This window comes from Crocodylus siamensis, chromosome 3 (assembly GCF_052110815.1).
Source record: "Crocodylus siamensis isolate JL-2025a chromosome 3, ASM5211081v1, whole genome shotgun sequence".
NCBI lineage: Eukaryota > Metazoa > Chordata > Crocodylia > Crocodylidae > Crocodylus > Crocodylus siamensis.
Genome location: NC_143397.1, coordinates 60,632,934 through 60,647,173, shown reverse-complemented (window position 1 = coordinate 60,647,173; position 14,240 = coordinate 60,632,934). Strand labels below are relative to the sequence as shown.

General features: G+C 41.3%; 1 protein-coding gene across 2 annotated transcripts in view; it reads right to left on the bottom strand.

The window, feature by feature from the left end:
• APC (APC regulator of Wnt signaling pathway) overlaps positions 1-14,240 on the bottom strand; it is a 174,653-nt gene that overhangs the window by 62,435 nt on the left and 97,978 nt on the right. For both annotated transcript variants that reach the window (XM_090038378.1, XM_090038379.1), the window contains exon 5: positions 2,694-2,802. In XM_090038378.1, the coding sequence (XP_089894504.1) occupies positions 2,694-2,802 (109 nt within the window). The remainder of the gene's footprint in view (positions 1-2,693; positions 2,803-14,240) is intronic.

Below are 14,240 nucleotides of genomic sequence, written 5' to 3'. Positions count from 1 at the left end.
CAGCATGAAAAAGAATGTTCCCTCTCAGATTTAGTGATGACTTTACATATTTACACAAAGGAGATTAGATTCTAAGACCAGGTACCTAAAATGGCAGAACTCTCCCTAAGATTTGAATCCCCCCCACCCCTGGGCAAATGTGTGTTCTATTCACCACTAAACTACACTGTTTACAGAAAACCACATAACTCAGATTGATTCTGCCTCAGGCTTTTTGAATGTCTGTACCAAGGCTAAATGTTTCCAAAAGCCATTTTAAGCATTATGGAAGGACTATACAGTGCATCAAGAAGGTTTATGGAAGTACTAAAACATTACTACAGTATATTCAACATACATTAGATAAATGCTAATTTTGCCTAACTGCACAATAATGTCAGTCCCAATTTGTTGTCTATTACTTACATTATGTAAATGTAAACCAGTTAAGGGCACATGCTGCTAAATGCATGGCATTTTTCAGCTTCAGTGTCTATTTTGTAACTTATGGTTTAAAGGAAAAAGAGTAGCAGTAAAGGAGAGAGGGGAAACAAAGAATGCTAGAAATGTGTGTTAGCTGTAACTGTATTTATCTTGTAACTAGCTGTAGTCTCTTTGACTGTACCAGGTAGAATGAAGAGGAAGCAGCTGTCACAGGGCAACTATTATAAGTCTTGAAAATAAGAGAAATGCTAATAGCACAGTACTGAGATTGCTGTGTCCTTAAGGAGCACTACTTAAAACACGGGTGTAAACAGCTCTGACACTAACTAGCTCTTCTTATTTTCAAGGCTTTTTATGGGCCCATAAAACTAAGTATTAGAAGCCTGGAAAATGAGGGGGAAGAGTCAATTTCAGTATTGATAACAAAAACAATTTGCTAGAATAAACTTCTTTATACAGGAAAAATCTCATTTAAGAAACATATTGTATGAAGATTCATTTTATATTTTATTTAAGCCTTTAATTTTTCAGATTCAATTTATTAAGGATTCTGGCTGAAAGCCATGCTCCTGGAACAACATAACAGACATACAACCACAGTATAAATTTAAGCAAAAAATAACAGAAATGCAAATATAATAATAGAGCCAAATATTATAAAACATTATTCCTACTCCTAGAATTAGCATAATCAAGTACAAATATGGTGATAAATCAGATCATGAATCTATAAAAATGTTGTGCATAGGTCCACAACTGACACAGTAAAAAACAAATATAGCAATAAAGTTTATTGGTTGTATCAACAGTAAAGGATGTTTAGCTCTGATCACTTCAGCTATGTAAGTCTGTGGGGAGGAAGGGGCATGGGGGCACAGATTGAGGCCCCCACAGTGAGGGAGGGAGTGGAGCTGGGGCAGGTGCTGCCCAGCCAGAGCGGTGAATGCGACCCCGGGGCTAAGAATGGGGCAGAGAGGGGTTGGGAAGGGGGTGTGGGGTGCAGCTTCCATCCACTACATGCACCTCCAGGGAAGGCATGTGTCCTCCCACATTTGTGTACAAAGCAACGGCAGGCTGTCCTCTGTGGGCTCAGGGCCAGAGTCAGGGTCTTTCTAGGGGGTGGGGGGCAGTGGCATGGTGGGCTCAGCTGAGCGAGCCAGGAGGTGACAGCACAAGGAGGGGTGGCTACAGGGAATTTTAGGGTGGCTATAGTCCCCCAAGCCTCCCCTAGTGCCAGTCCTGCTTAGGGCGCTCCATTCTGCTGCCTTTCTTTTGGGAGCCCTGTGCTGGCTGTGCAAGTATCTGCACAGGATGTCTCCTCCCATAAACCTGTGTATATGCGCACTATATTGTCAACACAACTATACGCATGGATACTTTGGACTGGATTTTGGGGATAGGACCCTCCCCAGCTCATCCTGCCCCCTCTAGGAGTTCTATGGGCCAACGATAGCGCTCTATGGACTAGATCTTTGACACCCCCTGCTTTGGGCGTATATAAAAAGGTATTTTTTCAGCTCTCATAAACAGCCTGAGATTTTTTCATCAGAAAAGATGAAAATCTAGAGAAAGGAAAAAAACCCTCTACTCAGAAACAATGTGCAAAAATATGCAGTGGACTGGGCATGCAGTTGGTTGGAGTGTGTTTTTTGGCAATCCATTATATATTTACTTTTAGCACCATTATAAAAAAGTGAAAATATACTTCCTGATACAGGCCTTAAACTCAATTATACATAAGAAAAGTTAAATGTTGGTGAAGTTTCCACCCCACACCCCACTAGAAGGCACTGCAGGTGGTAAAAGCCCCTCCCCAAAACCCCCAACCAAACAAGAGGGTCTCTGGCACTTGCTCAGACTATACCTGCATGTTATTCAAGTTCCGAGTCTCTAACACTACTCTGGGTTAAAGACTCCTACTTAAACTAAAACTTTGGCTAACACAGCACAGATTTTCAAAGTTAAAGGCAATTTTCAAAAGAATAAAAATACTTCATTTGGGTAACTCTATATGTGATGTTGCCAAATCCCTTCACAGCAAGAGGGACTGAATCCCTGGATTTTTTCTTGTAGTGTCTGAAAGCAGGGAGTTATCGGTACTAGTGCCATTTTATTATTTTAACAAAATGTGTGTATACATTTTGGAACACAAGAAAGATTATATTAAATTTTCTGCTGGAAAGAATTTTAGCTTTTATAATACAAAAGATTTACATACTCATCACAGCACTGGGTACATAACAGAATATGTTATTATTGTAGCTGCTTACATTTTCAGTAAGAGGGAGACTATCAATCCTCTTGGTCAGATTCTGAAGTTGAGCATAATACCAGTCCTTTTCTTTCTCTTCTTTTTCAAGCTCAGCAAGCAAGAGAGATCTGAAAAAACAAAACCAGGAAATGTCTCATCAGTACTTACACCATTACTAGTTATAAATATAGCAGCAAATACACAGTAAACATGGCTGTATACATAGCCAGTCAAATAAACAATGTGCTTTACTGAAGAGGGCACTAAACAACTAGTTTAGAAACCTACAGTCTTTTCTCTGTCATCTCAGGCAAACCACTGTAATCCCAATTTGTCTTAGATCCACATCTGTAAAATGGAGTTATTGATACCTATTTGTCTTCATAAAAACACTTTAGAATATATAGATAAGAATCACTATGGCTGGACATAGACCTCTCATTTGACCTAGGACTGACTGTGCCAGGTTTTGACAGCTGTTTATACATGTAGCCCCCATCGAAGCTGCACTGCAGTTCTCCTGCCAGCGGTTGGCTAGGGAGAGCAGAGAGAGAAGAAACTACTCACAGTAATTCTGAAATCAGATAAAAGGCAGGGTAAATTTGCAAATTAAGCCAGGGGTGCTTAGGGGTCTGGAAATTTGATGGGGAGGGAAAAGTGGAAAGCAGTGACAATTAATGCTGCCACTGCTCCTCCACTGCTAAATTTCTAAGCCCCATGGGCCAAATGACATGGCTCAGATCATGGGATCCCATCTGCCCACACAGGGGAGGGAGATGGAGCCCCATCAGGCACATGTGGCGATGGGGTGGCAGGGCCCAATGCTATACCCAATCCTGCATATATACAAGCAGCTTGGTCTGATCCAGAGCATGCCTGGGTAGGGGCAAACAACAGGGCTCAATTCTGTGCATGTGGGACAGCCTGGCCCAATCAAGAGAGCATGGGGCTGGAGGGAAATGGTGGGGCCTGATCTAGAGGATGTACAGCAGCCTGACCTGACTTGGAACACCCACACAAGGTTGGCCCAACCCAGAATTCATGGGGATGGAATGACAAGGCACGATCCCATGTAGGGCTGGGACCACAGGTGCAGCCACCATATGGATTTGGAGGACTAGGTCATAATTCAGCATGCACCAGATCAGGCTTTGGCCCCATGGCATGGATCCAGCCTGCGGATCGACGCTACACTAGTCACCCAGCTTGTGGACCAAAAAGTTTAGGCACTGCTGTCATAGACTAAAAACATACTGGCCAGTTTAATCCAGGCAGGATTTTGACTTGCATAAAACTAGCTGGAACAATTTTTTACACAAGCATCATGAATAGCAATTAACTCAAATTAGTCTCAATTGTCCCTGGACAATGTGTTAATTTGGATATTTTATGGGTACTTGGAGGATGGGGGGGAGAACAATAGGCATATATATCTGTAGGATCCCAAAATCAAAGGCTCGGTCCTGGGCAATTTGGTCACCTGTTTTTAACCTTATAGACTAACTAAGTCAGAGATGCATAAACTTTGGTAAGCAGCAGCTTACTTCATCAGATGTTAAAATCACAAAGCCTGGCAGGCTTGTCCCTGGAATTAATCGCAGTTAAGTTAAATGAGCCACAATTAGCTTCCAGCTGCTACTTACGTCATTGTCCCAAGAAAACAGTTAGCACATTATCCTGCATAATTCACAGGTACTTGAAGCAGGACAATGGCAGTCTGTAGGATCCATGGACAAAAAGGGAAACACAATGGTGAAACACAATGTCTGTTTACAGCCTTTGTGAAAGCTTAGTATTGTTATTAGTTCTGTGCTAACATCAGCCTGAACTACCCTGTAAATCAATTTTCATTTTTTTCTTTGTGATGATATTTTTTTCCAGTCTATAACTACAAAGACTTAAAAAAATATGTATTGGTACAATGTCTATGTAAGTCAAACCTCCATTTCAATTAAATCCAAGTCACAGCTGTCTTTGTAATGCCTCCTTGCTTCCCCATCCCAAATGATTCACAAACACAAATAAATTAAATAAAAAGCAATTACACTCTACTTTAAATTCTGCCAAACTTTTTATAATCCATTATAAATGTATCCTTAGATTAACAGATACTGAAATCTGCTACAGCTGTGAGTAGTTTGTGTTATAACTGGTTATAAGCACATCAACATAAGACATTAAAATGGGTATAAGTGACCCATAAACAGTTTTTATAGAAAGTTCATTAAAGCATCAATGAATTTACTAACTCTTTACAACTATAATTTGCTGAAAAATAGAAGAGAGAGATGGAAAGAACCTTGAAAAGTCAACAAGTCCATCCTACCCCATGCCAGGATCAACTATAAATAAATCCTTCTTGACAATTGCTTAACCTGCTCTTAAAAACCTCTCTTGATAGAGATTCTACAATCTCCATAAGTAACCTATTCCAGTGCTTATCTACCCTTGGATTTTGAAAGATTTCCCTAAAGTCCAACCTAAATCTCCCTTTTTGCAATTTAAACTGAAATACTTCTCGCTCTATCCCCACTAGACACAGAAAACAATTTATCATCCTTTTTTACATAAACCTTTAAATAGTCACATTCTTAATGATAATGCACGATCATATTTTTTACTGCAATTTCTGGTCTATCTATAGATGTGTATATATATATATATATATATATATATATATATGCTGCTACTTTTAAATTTTAAGTCCTCAGCTCTGCAACTGGGGCAATGCAAACAGACTCCACTGTCATGAGCTAATCCTAAGCATCTATTTGTTCCTCTTAAGTCTCTTCTATGAGCACTCCCCAAACTCTACCCTTTTAAAACTGCCACACAGCCTCATAGCATCAAAGAAAGAAAATAGTTTAATGCATTTAATAAAAATATTACATACAGGATAATATACCAGTTTTTTGTTATAAACTTTCAGAACAGAAGTTTGAGTTTATTCTATCTTTTGTTACATCTTCCTATTTTTGTAAAGCTGCCAGTAAAATATTAAACCCAAAACTTTACATGACGAAGTTTAAAGTGTGAAACGGATATATTATCTGCTGAACTGACAGTGCTGCAGACTGAAGTCAGCACTTCAGGCAGAAGATAGAACTTGCATAGAAATTGCTTATTGTTGCTTCCCTTCTTGTGACCTCTATCTCCCTGTCTATCATCAGTTCCTGCTCCAAGGAGAGAACAACCTTGGAGCCCCTTATTGAATCTCTGCAAAGGACATAAATAGTGGATAATAGTAAAAGTAAAAATGTAGACACTAGTTGCACTACAGACTCCCATTCACTGCTGCCCATTTCTCATCCTAACCCAGAGAGAAGCTAAATGAGTTTCCAAGCCTAAGAACACAACCTAGAACACACAAGTATTTTAAAATACATGGTTAAGAATAATTGTTCGGTCTACGTTACACTGCCAAACTGTGTTTAAACCAGTAGTATGCCAGTAGCACAGAAAACAGAAAAGGGTAAGACTATACAGGTGATTCTCAACCTTTTTGGACTTGAGACACTACTCCATGACTTTTGTGAACTGAGTAGCACCCCATTTCAGAAACATTTAAATATTATAGTACAGATCCACCACCAGTAGACATTCACAATATGCATGAGTTTTTTTTTCAATGCCACCAAAACCATCCATTGTCCAAGCACTCAGGGACCAACCCCTTTGAGACGTAAGGATGGACAAGACCTGATTAAGGAAGGGGGAACCCATCACCATTAGAAGGAGGAGTTTGAAGACCGTCTCAATTGAGGCTCTGTTGTTGACGAGCATGTTCTCAACTCCATCCTGCAACACCCAGTCAGAAACAATCTCACAATTCTTCCAAACCCTGATAAGGTGAGGAAAGCCATCAAACAGATTAAGAATGACAAGGCATCTGGAACTGATGGAATCCCAACCAAAATCTTCAAGCAAGAGGGAGAGGAGCTCACATCAAAGCTCCATGCCCTCATCTTAAGGATTTAGAAAGCTCCATGCCCTCATCTTAAGGGTTTAGAAAGATGAGGAAAGCCCAGATGACCTCAGGCATGCCATGACTGAAAATCTTCAAGAAAAGAGACAAGTTTGACTCGAAATTACAAAGAGATCACCTTTCTTTCTACCACAGGAAAGATCATTGCAGGAATCCTCCTGAACCATCTCCTTGTTGAGGGGGTCCTCCTGGAATTTCAGTGTGGTTTGAGGGCATCAAGAGGCACAACTGACATGATCTTCATAGCTTGCTAGCTGCAGGAAAAAGAACAGGAACATAAACCTCTCTACATGGCCTTCTTGGACCTCATGAAAGCCTTTGACTCTGTGAACTGAGAAGCACTGTGGAAGATCCTTCCGAAGCAGGGATACAAGCCTCAGATAGCAAATCAAGGGTGATGGGATCTAGATCATATTATTTAACCATAAATGCAAGTGCTCTGACATTGCTTTGTATCACACAGATACTTACATGGAAGTGAAAACAACATCTACTACGGAAAATAGCACATTTTAAAGTAACTAATACAGTAAGGAAACCAGTAAGATTCTAGTTATTTTAGATCCTGTCTGATAATCTTATTTAAGTATAGGGTATCTGGAATTGACAAACCTGGGGCACTTAAGGGAGCCCTGGCCCCAGCCCTGGTACAATCTGTGGGCAAGGCAAGAGCCCCCAAGGGGACACTTGCCTGCCTGTACACAAATGCCAGGAACTTGGAGAACAAGCAGGAGGAGCTCGTCCTCCTGCTCAAAGCAAATAATTATGATGTCACTGGGATAACGGAGACCTGGTGGGACTCCACCCATGACTGGACCATGGGTATAGATGGCTATACCCTGTACAGGAGGGATCGTGTAGATAAAAGGGGCAGGGGTATAGCTCTCTGTGTTAAGGAAAGCTACATGTCCCTGCAAGCTGATATTGGTGACGAGGGTAGATGGCTAGAGAACCTCTGGGTTAAAATCCCTGGGGAACACAGCACAGGGGACACAACAATGGGAGTCTACTACAGACCTCCCACCCAAAGTCCTGAGCTTGACCAGGAGTTTGCCCTGGAGCTGGCTGAGGCCACATGTTCCAGGACCATGGTTGTCATGGGTGATTTCAATTACCCAGACATCTTGTGGGAGGATCACTCGGCAAAATCCAAGCGGTCGCAAAGCTTCCTCTCATGCGTGGATGACCTCTATCTGACTCAAGAAGTCTATGGGCCAACGAGAGCCAAAGCGCTGCTCGACCTGGTACTGGCTACAGGGGATGACCTAATCGGCGACCTAGTGATTGATGGGAAGCTGGGTGACAGCGAATACGAGCTGATCACCTTCACCATCTGCCGTAAAGCTGGCAAGTCAGTCAGCAACACGGAAGTCCTTGACTTCAGAAAAGCTGACTTTGACAAGCTCAGGAGGCTTGTCAGTCAGGCCCGAAGGGACCATGACCCCATGACCCCAGGGAGAGGGGAGTTCAAGAAGAGTGGCTGCTCCTCAAGGGAGCGATCCTCAATGCACAAGCTAAGTCTATTCCATCTCGAAGGAAAGGCAGCAAGAGGGCACAGCAGCCCCCCCCGGCTCTCCAGGGACCTAGCAGACCTCCTAAGGCTAAAAATAAAGGCCTACAAAGGATGGAGGACGGAATTCATCTCCAAGGAGGATTATTCTACACTGGTCCGGTCCTGCAGGGAGCATACCAGGAAAGCCAAAACTGCAACTGAACTCCAACTAGCTTTGAGCATCAAGGACAATAAAAAGTCCTTTTTCAGATATGTGGGGAGCCAGAGAAAAAGCAAAGGCAACACTGGACCCCTGCTGAACCAGATGGGTCAACTGACAACTGATGCCCAGGAAAAAGCCAACCTATTAAATGGGTACTTTGTGTCGGTCTTTCATCAGTCCCATGGGACACCCATGCCTGCTGCAGGACAGGGAGGTCCGGGTGGGGGAGATCCCATGCCCTCCATAAATGCTGACCTCGTGAAGGAACACCTTGAGAAGCTGGATACCTTCAAGTCAGCCAGCCCTGACAATCTACACCCCAGGGTACTCAAGGAGCTGGCGAGCGTCATAGCCTAGCCCCAGGCATGGATCTTTGAAAACTCCTGGCGCTCTGGTGTAGTGCCCGAAGACTGGAAGAAGTCCAATGTGGTGCCGATCTTCAAGAAAGGGAGGAAAGTGGATCCGGCTAACTATAGGCCCATCAGCCTGACTTCTATCCCAGGAAAGATCTTAGCAAAGTTTATTAATGAGTCCATCCTTAATGGACTGGCCGATGCCAACATCCTAAGGGATAGCCAGCACGGGTTTGTTGCGGGTAGGTCTTGCTTGACCAATCTCATTTCCTTCTATGACCAGGTGACCTATCACCTGGACAAAGGAGAAGAGATTGATGTTATATATCTTGACTTCAAAAAAGCCTTCCATCTGGTATCCCAGGCGAAACTAGCCAACTGTGGCCTTGGATCTACCATATTCCACTGGATGGGAAATTGGCTCCATGGTCTGACCCAGAGAGTTGTAACTGATGGCAGTGACTCATCATGGTGTCCTGTGACCAGTGGGGTCTCCCAAGGCTCTGTCCTTGAACCCATATTGTTCAACATCTTCATTAATGATGTGGACACTGGAGTCAGGAGTGGACTGGCCAAGTTTGCCGATGACACCAAACTTTGGGGCAAAGCATCCATGCCAGAAGACAGACGGGTGATCCAGGCTGACCTGGACAGGCTCAGCAAATGGGCAGACAAGAACCTGATGTTGTTTAACACCGAAAAATACAAGGTTCTCCACCTTGGGAGGAAAAACCTGCAGCATCCTTATAGGTTCAGCAGTGCTACTCTGGCTAGCATTACGGAAGAAAGAGACTTGGGGGTCATCGCTGACCACAAGATGAACATGAGCCTGCAATGTGATGCTGCGGCTACTAAAGCGACCAAAACGCTGGCTTGCATCCATAGATGCTTTTCAAGCAAATCCCGGGACATCATTCTCCCCTTGTATTCAGTCTTGGTGAGGCCACAGCTGGAGTACTGCATCCAGTTTTGGGCTCCACAATTCAAAAAAGGATGTGGAGAAGCTTGAGAAAGTCCAGAGAAGAGCCATGCACATGATCAGAGGTCAGGAAAACAGACCTTACGATGACAGGCTGAGAGCGATGGGGCTCTTTAGCCTGGAAAAGTGCAGGCTCAGGGGTGATCTGATGGCCACCTATAAGTTTACCAGGGGTGACCACCAGGATCTGGGGGAACATTTGTTCACCAGAGCGCCCCAAGGGATGATGAGGTCGAACGGTCATAAACTACTACAAGACCGTTTCAGGCTGGACATAAGGAAGAATTTCTTTACTGTCCGAGTCCCCAAGGTCTGGAACAGCCTACCATCGGAGGTGGTTCAAGCACCTACATTGAATGCCTTCAAGAGCAAATTGGATGCTTATCTTGCTGGATCCTATGACCCCAGCTGACTTCCTGCCCTTCGGGCGGAGGGCTGGACTCAATGATCTTCCGAGGTCCCTTCCAGCCCTAATATCTATGAAATCTATGAAAAGTTATCCCAAGAACAAACTATAATCTTAGTGGCAGTTACATTATTCTTAAAACAAATTAATGAGAATAACACTACTGTACTAAACTCATTTGCCTGGTGGTTCACTTTCAATTTAGACCCAAGAGACTAAAACACTAAATTAATCTGAGGTTGGTGAATATATTTAATCATGGACCTGATGAGGTCTCTGTTCATTTCATATTGGTGTAGTTACAGTTTTGTTGAAACAGAACTGTTAGTATAGCATAAAGAGAAGTAAGACATGTTTAGTAAGGATTTACACTGAATGAGTTTATGGTTATTTATATTATAAGGAAAAGGCATCAGACAGTGACTATTTAGTGCTGTGGTAAGAAACAGAGTTAACAGTTGTGAACTGAAATTTACAGAGGTATAATTAATTCTAATACATATAATTTGTAAACGTTTTCCCAGATGCAGGATGCACAGCATTGTTATCTACTAACTGTAGACATATCAGGCCCTGCAAACAAAAGAATTAGCTGGTTCTGCCTGTAGACATCAAAGAATGTGTGGCAAAAATGCACATGATGAAAAACTGAAGAGTTCTGCAAATTCTTGAAGATATTTCTTCTCCAAGGAAAAGAAATTAATAAAACTAATGTTGGAGGGAAAAAAAGGACTGCTATTGCACCACAAAAATAAGTGAGAGTTAAAAAAGAAACCCCCCCCACACACATATGTACATAATGGTTGGATCCTGTTAAATCCTACAGAATGGATCACTGTCATGCTAGAATGCAGACATAAAAAATATTACATACTGATCATTAAAAAACAATCAACTTAAATGACTTATAGCATCTACCCAACATTTTAAAGCATTTTGGTGTACAAAAAAATTACTGAAAGTCTTGCCCAAAAAATCTTAAAACCCCAGTTATGATGCCCTGACCTTTAAAAGGAAGTCCCCCTTAACATCTATAAAGTCATATTGTTGATTTCCTCATAATCCCTCCTTAAAACTATTCTTTGCTATGATACTTACAATGGTTAGGATGTCTGTATGCTGAGGTTACAGCTTGACTGGTATAGTCAATGCTGTCTCTCTGTTTTTCTTCCATTTCTTTCCATGTACTATATGTTTCAATTGTAAAGTCTTTAAGAGTAGGGACATTGGTTTTGTTTCGTCTGAGTGGTGCCTAAATAAAATGGAATCTTGTTCTATGACTACAGCTCTTAGGCACTACAGTATTACACAGAAAGGAAAACTATAAAATATGGAAATACAAAATAATATGGAAAAATATGGAAAATTATAAAATAGAGGTAACGGTATTTCAGACATTTATAACACTTCTGCTCACTCATTCTCTGTCCTCTCTCTAAAATGATAAAATGACTGCATTACCCTCTCTCCAATTTGGAAATGAAATAGCAGTCTGTGAGGATACAAATATGTAATGCCATGAAAGATCTAGAAGAACTGCAAGCTCAAATCAAGTCTCTATGGGCACTTACACGTGTGCTCCGGGAGTGGGGGTGGGGGAGGCACATCAATTATAGTGGCTCTGAGAGATGAGGCATCTTGTGCATCAGCGCCCCTGTGCTTAAAAATGGCTACGGGCATGCTTTAACTAAAGTTTGTCATATGAGCTTTAGTTAAAGTGCCTCTGCCGCCATCTTTAAGCACAGGGACGCTGATACACAAGACACAGGAGTCTGTTGGAGCACAGTAATTACCACGCTCCACCAGACTTGATTGAGTCATGAATAATTACACGAGTAATTACCACACTCCAACAGACTCGATTCATTGAGTCTGCTCAGATGTGCTGCAATTACAGTGCGTCAGAGCAGTCTCGCTCCTTGTGTATAGGTGCCCGACATGCACAGCCTCTGCCTAAAGAGTCCAATTACAGCCAAATCCAGAGACTTAATCTGCAAGTCAATGTGCTACCATTACATTAGTTTCAAATTTTAACAAATGTTCTATCATAGCACGGATGCCCTCTTTATTACCAAAAAGGATTCTAAAATTTATTATTATACTTTGTATTGAATTAAGTGATACAGTTGAAATTTTTAATAATTAATGTGACAAAACCAGAATTCTTGCTATGTGGACATCATATCTGAAAGAATATAATCTACACAGCTGATTTTATAGTTTCTCCCTATCCTATCTGCTCTGCTCTCCATCATCCCAACTTTGATATACTGGAAATCACAAAATACTAATCCCTAGAAATGCTTCTACTGAATTAAATTAAATTAACTTTGAGCCTCTGAAGTAAAATTCTTACAAATATTTTATTGACCTCAGTGATATAAAAATAACAGAAATATGTCTGAAGAAATATTACTGCACTAGTAGTATACTACTATAAAAACTGCATTGATCTTAAACTCAAAGGAATTGGAAGAAAATAGTCTTGTGAAACATAAAAAATGTGCCAGACTGATTTAAACAGAGGAGGTACAAAGATATGAGAGTAGAAAACAAAAGAAAAAACCCCTCTTTTTCATCTATAATTTATCCAGCCATTTTGAGTCTTCAGAATGTGCTATTCACTTTCAAGCCTCCATCTCTTGTGTTATTAATAATTTGATGCTTGTGAAACATGCCAGATTAAACAGCCCTGGAGACGGGGTGTCTATTTATTCATAAAACTGGTACAGCATTAAGCCACACACCACCATGGTAGTTTGCCTCAACACTGTTCTGGAAAGACCACCTCCAAGAATGCATGCTCATTCAATCCTTGCACTGTCTACTGAAACTGTCAACAGGGTGTCATTTAGTTCCAACTGTGATTGTAACTGGTATGATGCGTCTGTCAGAAACTGGACTGAGAACACTAGTTCATTTCATGTATGTCAGAGCAGCCATCAGGCAGAAATAACTTTCAGTCATGAGTAATCTTAGCTGGACTGGAACCAATGAACTAGAGGGGAAAGGCTATGTATCCCCATATATCTCCTGAGATATTCTGTCTCTTACTTTCTTATTTTAATGCATATTTAACATTATATCCATACACACATATTTAAAATATGCAAGTTACATTATGTGAACCAACTCTTCCAATTTCTTGGCTAAGAATCTGCTTCTTCCCACTTTCCTCTCAAAGGATACAGACTACAACTTCAAGGCTCTCAGCCTGTAGAAGAGGACGAAGAAAAAAAATCTCTATTTTAAAATAACTATAAAGTCTGTAAGTCGCCTTAAGCTCTAGGTGATTGTTGTGATTTGTTTTCCACTCTGGTTCATGGCTACTGAGACACGTTTCTCCCCACACTTTTCTACCAATATCTGGTGAACACCAAGTAGTGGTGATATTAGGGTACCTTGTCATATTTTATGCTTTAAGGTTGCACCTGTTTATAGAGTGGTGAATTATAGTATTGTTTAAAGTTTTCTTTTATATTCAGCCTAAAGTTCTGTATAGCCTCAGTGTGATCTGAACTTTTTATTTTGCTGGTGTTTGCAAAATCAGCTGGCCTTGTTTCCTGCAAGCTCAAGGCTTATGGCCTTGAGTTTGCTTGCATGGTATTTCTTCCCTTTCTCTATCGCTGGGAGAAGTTTTTCTAACACAACATAGCAATAGTTTTATTACTAGCTCAAATTAACTGAACTTGGCACTAATCAGCTGAATCAGAGGGATGAAATGATTGGATATGTTAATGAAGGATGATAAAGGAGACCAATGAACAATGCTTGAAGACAGACACCGGAAAAAGACCAAATTAAGAGGTGCGCTCGTAATGGGTCTGTTGAACAAAGGAATATGCTGACAGGCTAAAATATGGACAATATGCTGACTGCAGAGAGACCAATCCAAAAGCAAAGAGTCATCAAAGGAGTCAAGTTAAAGAAAAACATAAAAGGAGGAAGCAAGAAAGTTAAGGGTGTCATCGTCGTCGTCATCATTTTTATCATGAATCCAGCTTTCAACACCTGTCTGGATCATCCCAGCCAACGACGCACCCTTTGCTTCAGACAGTGAGTGCTTTGCTTTTCTGTGAAGCAAAGTAACATCTGGGATTGGGTGAAATCATTGTACTAAGTGTTTTT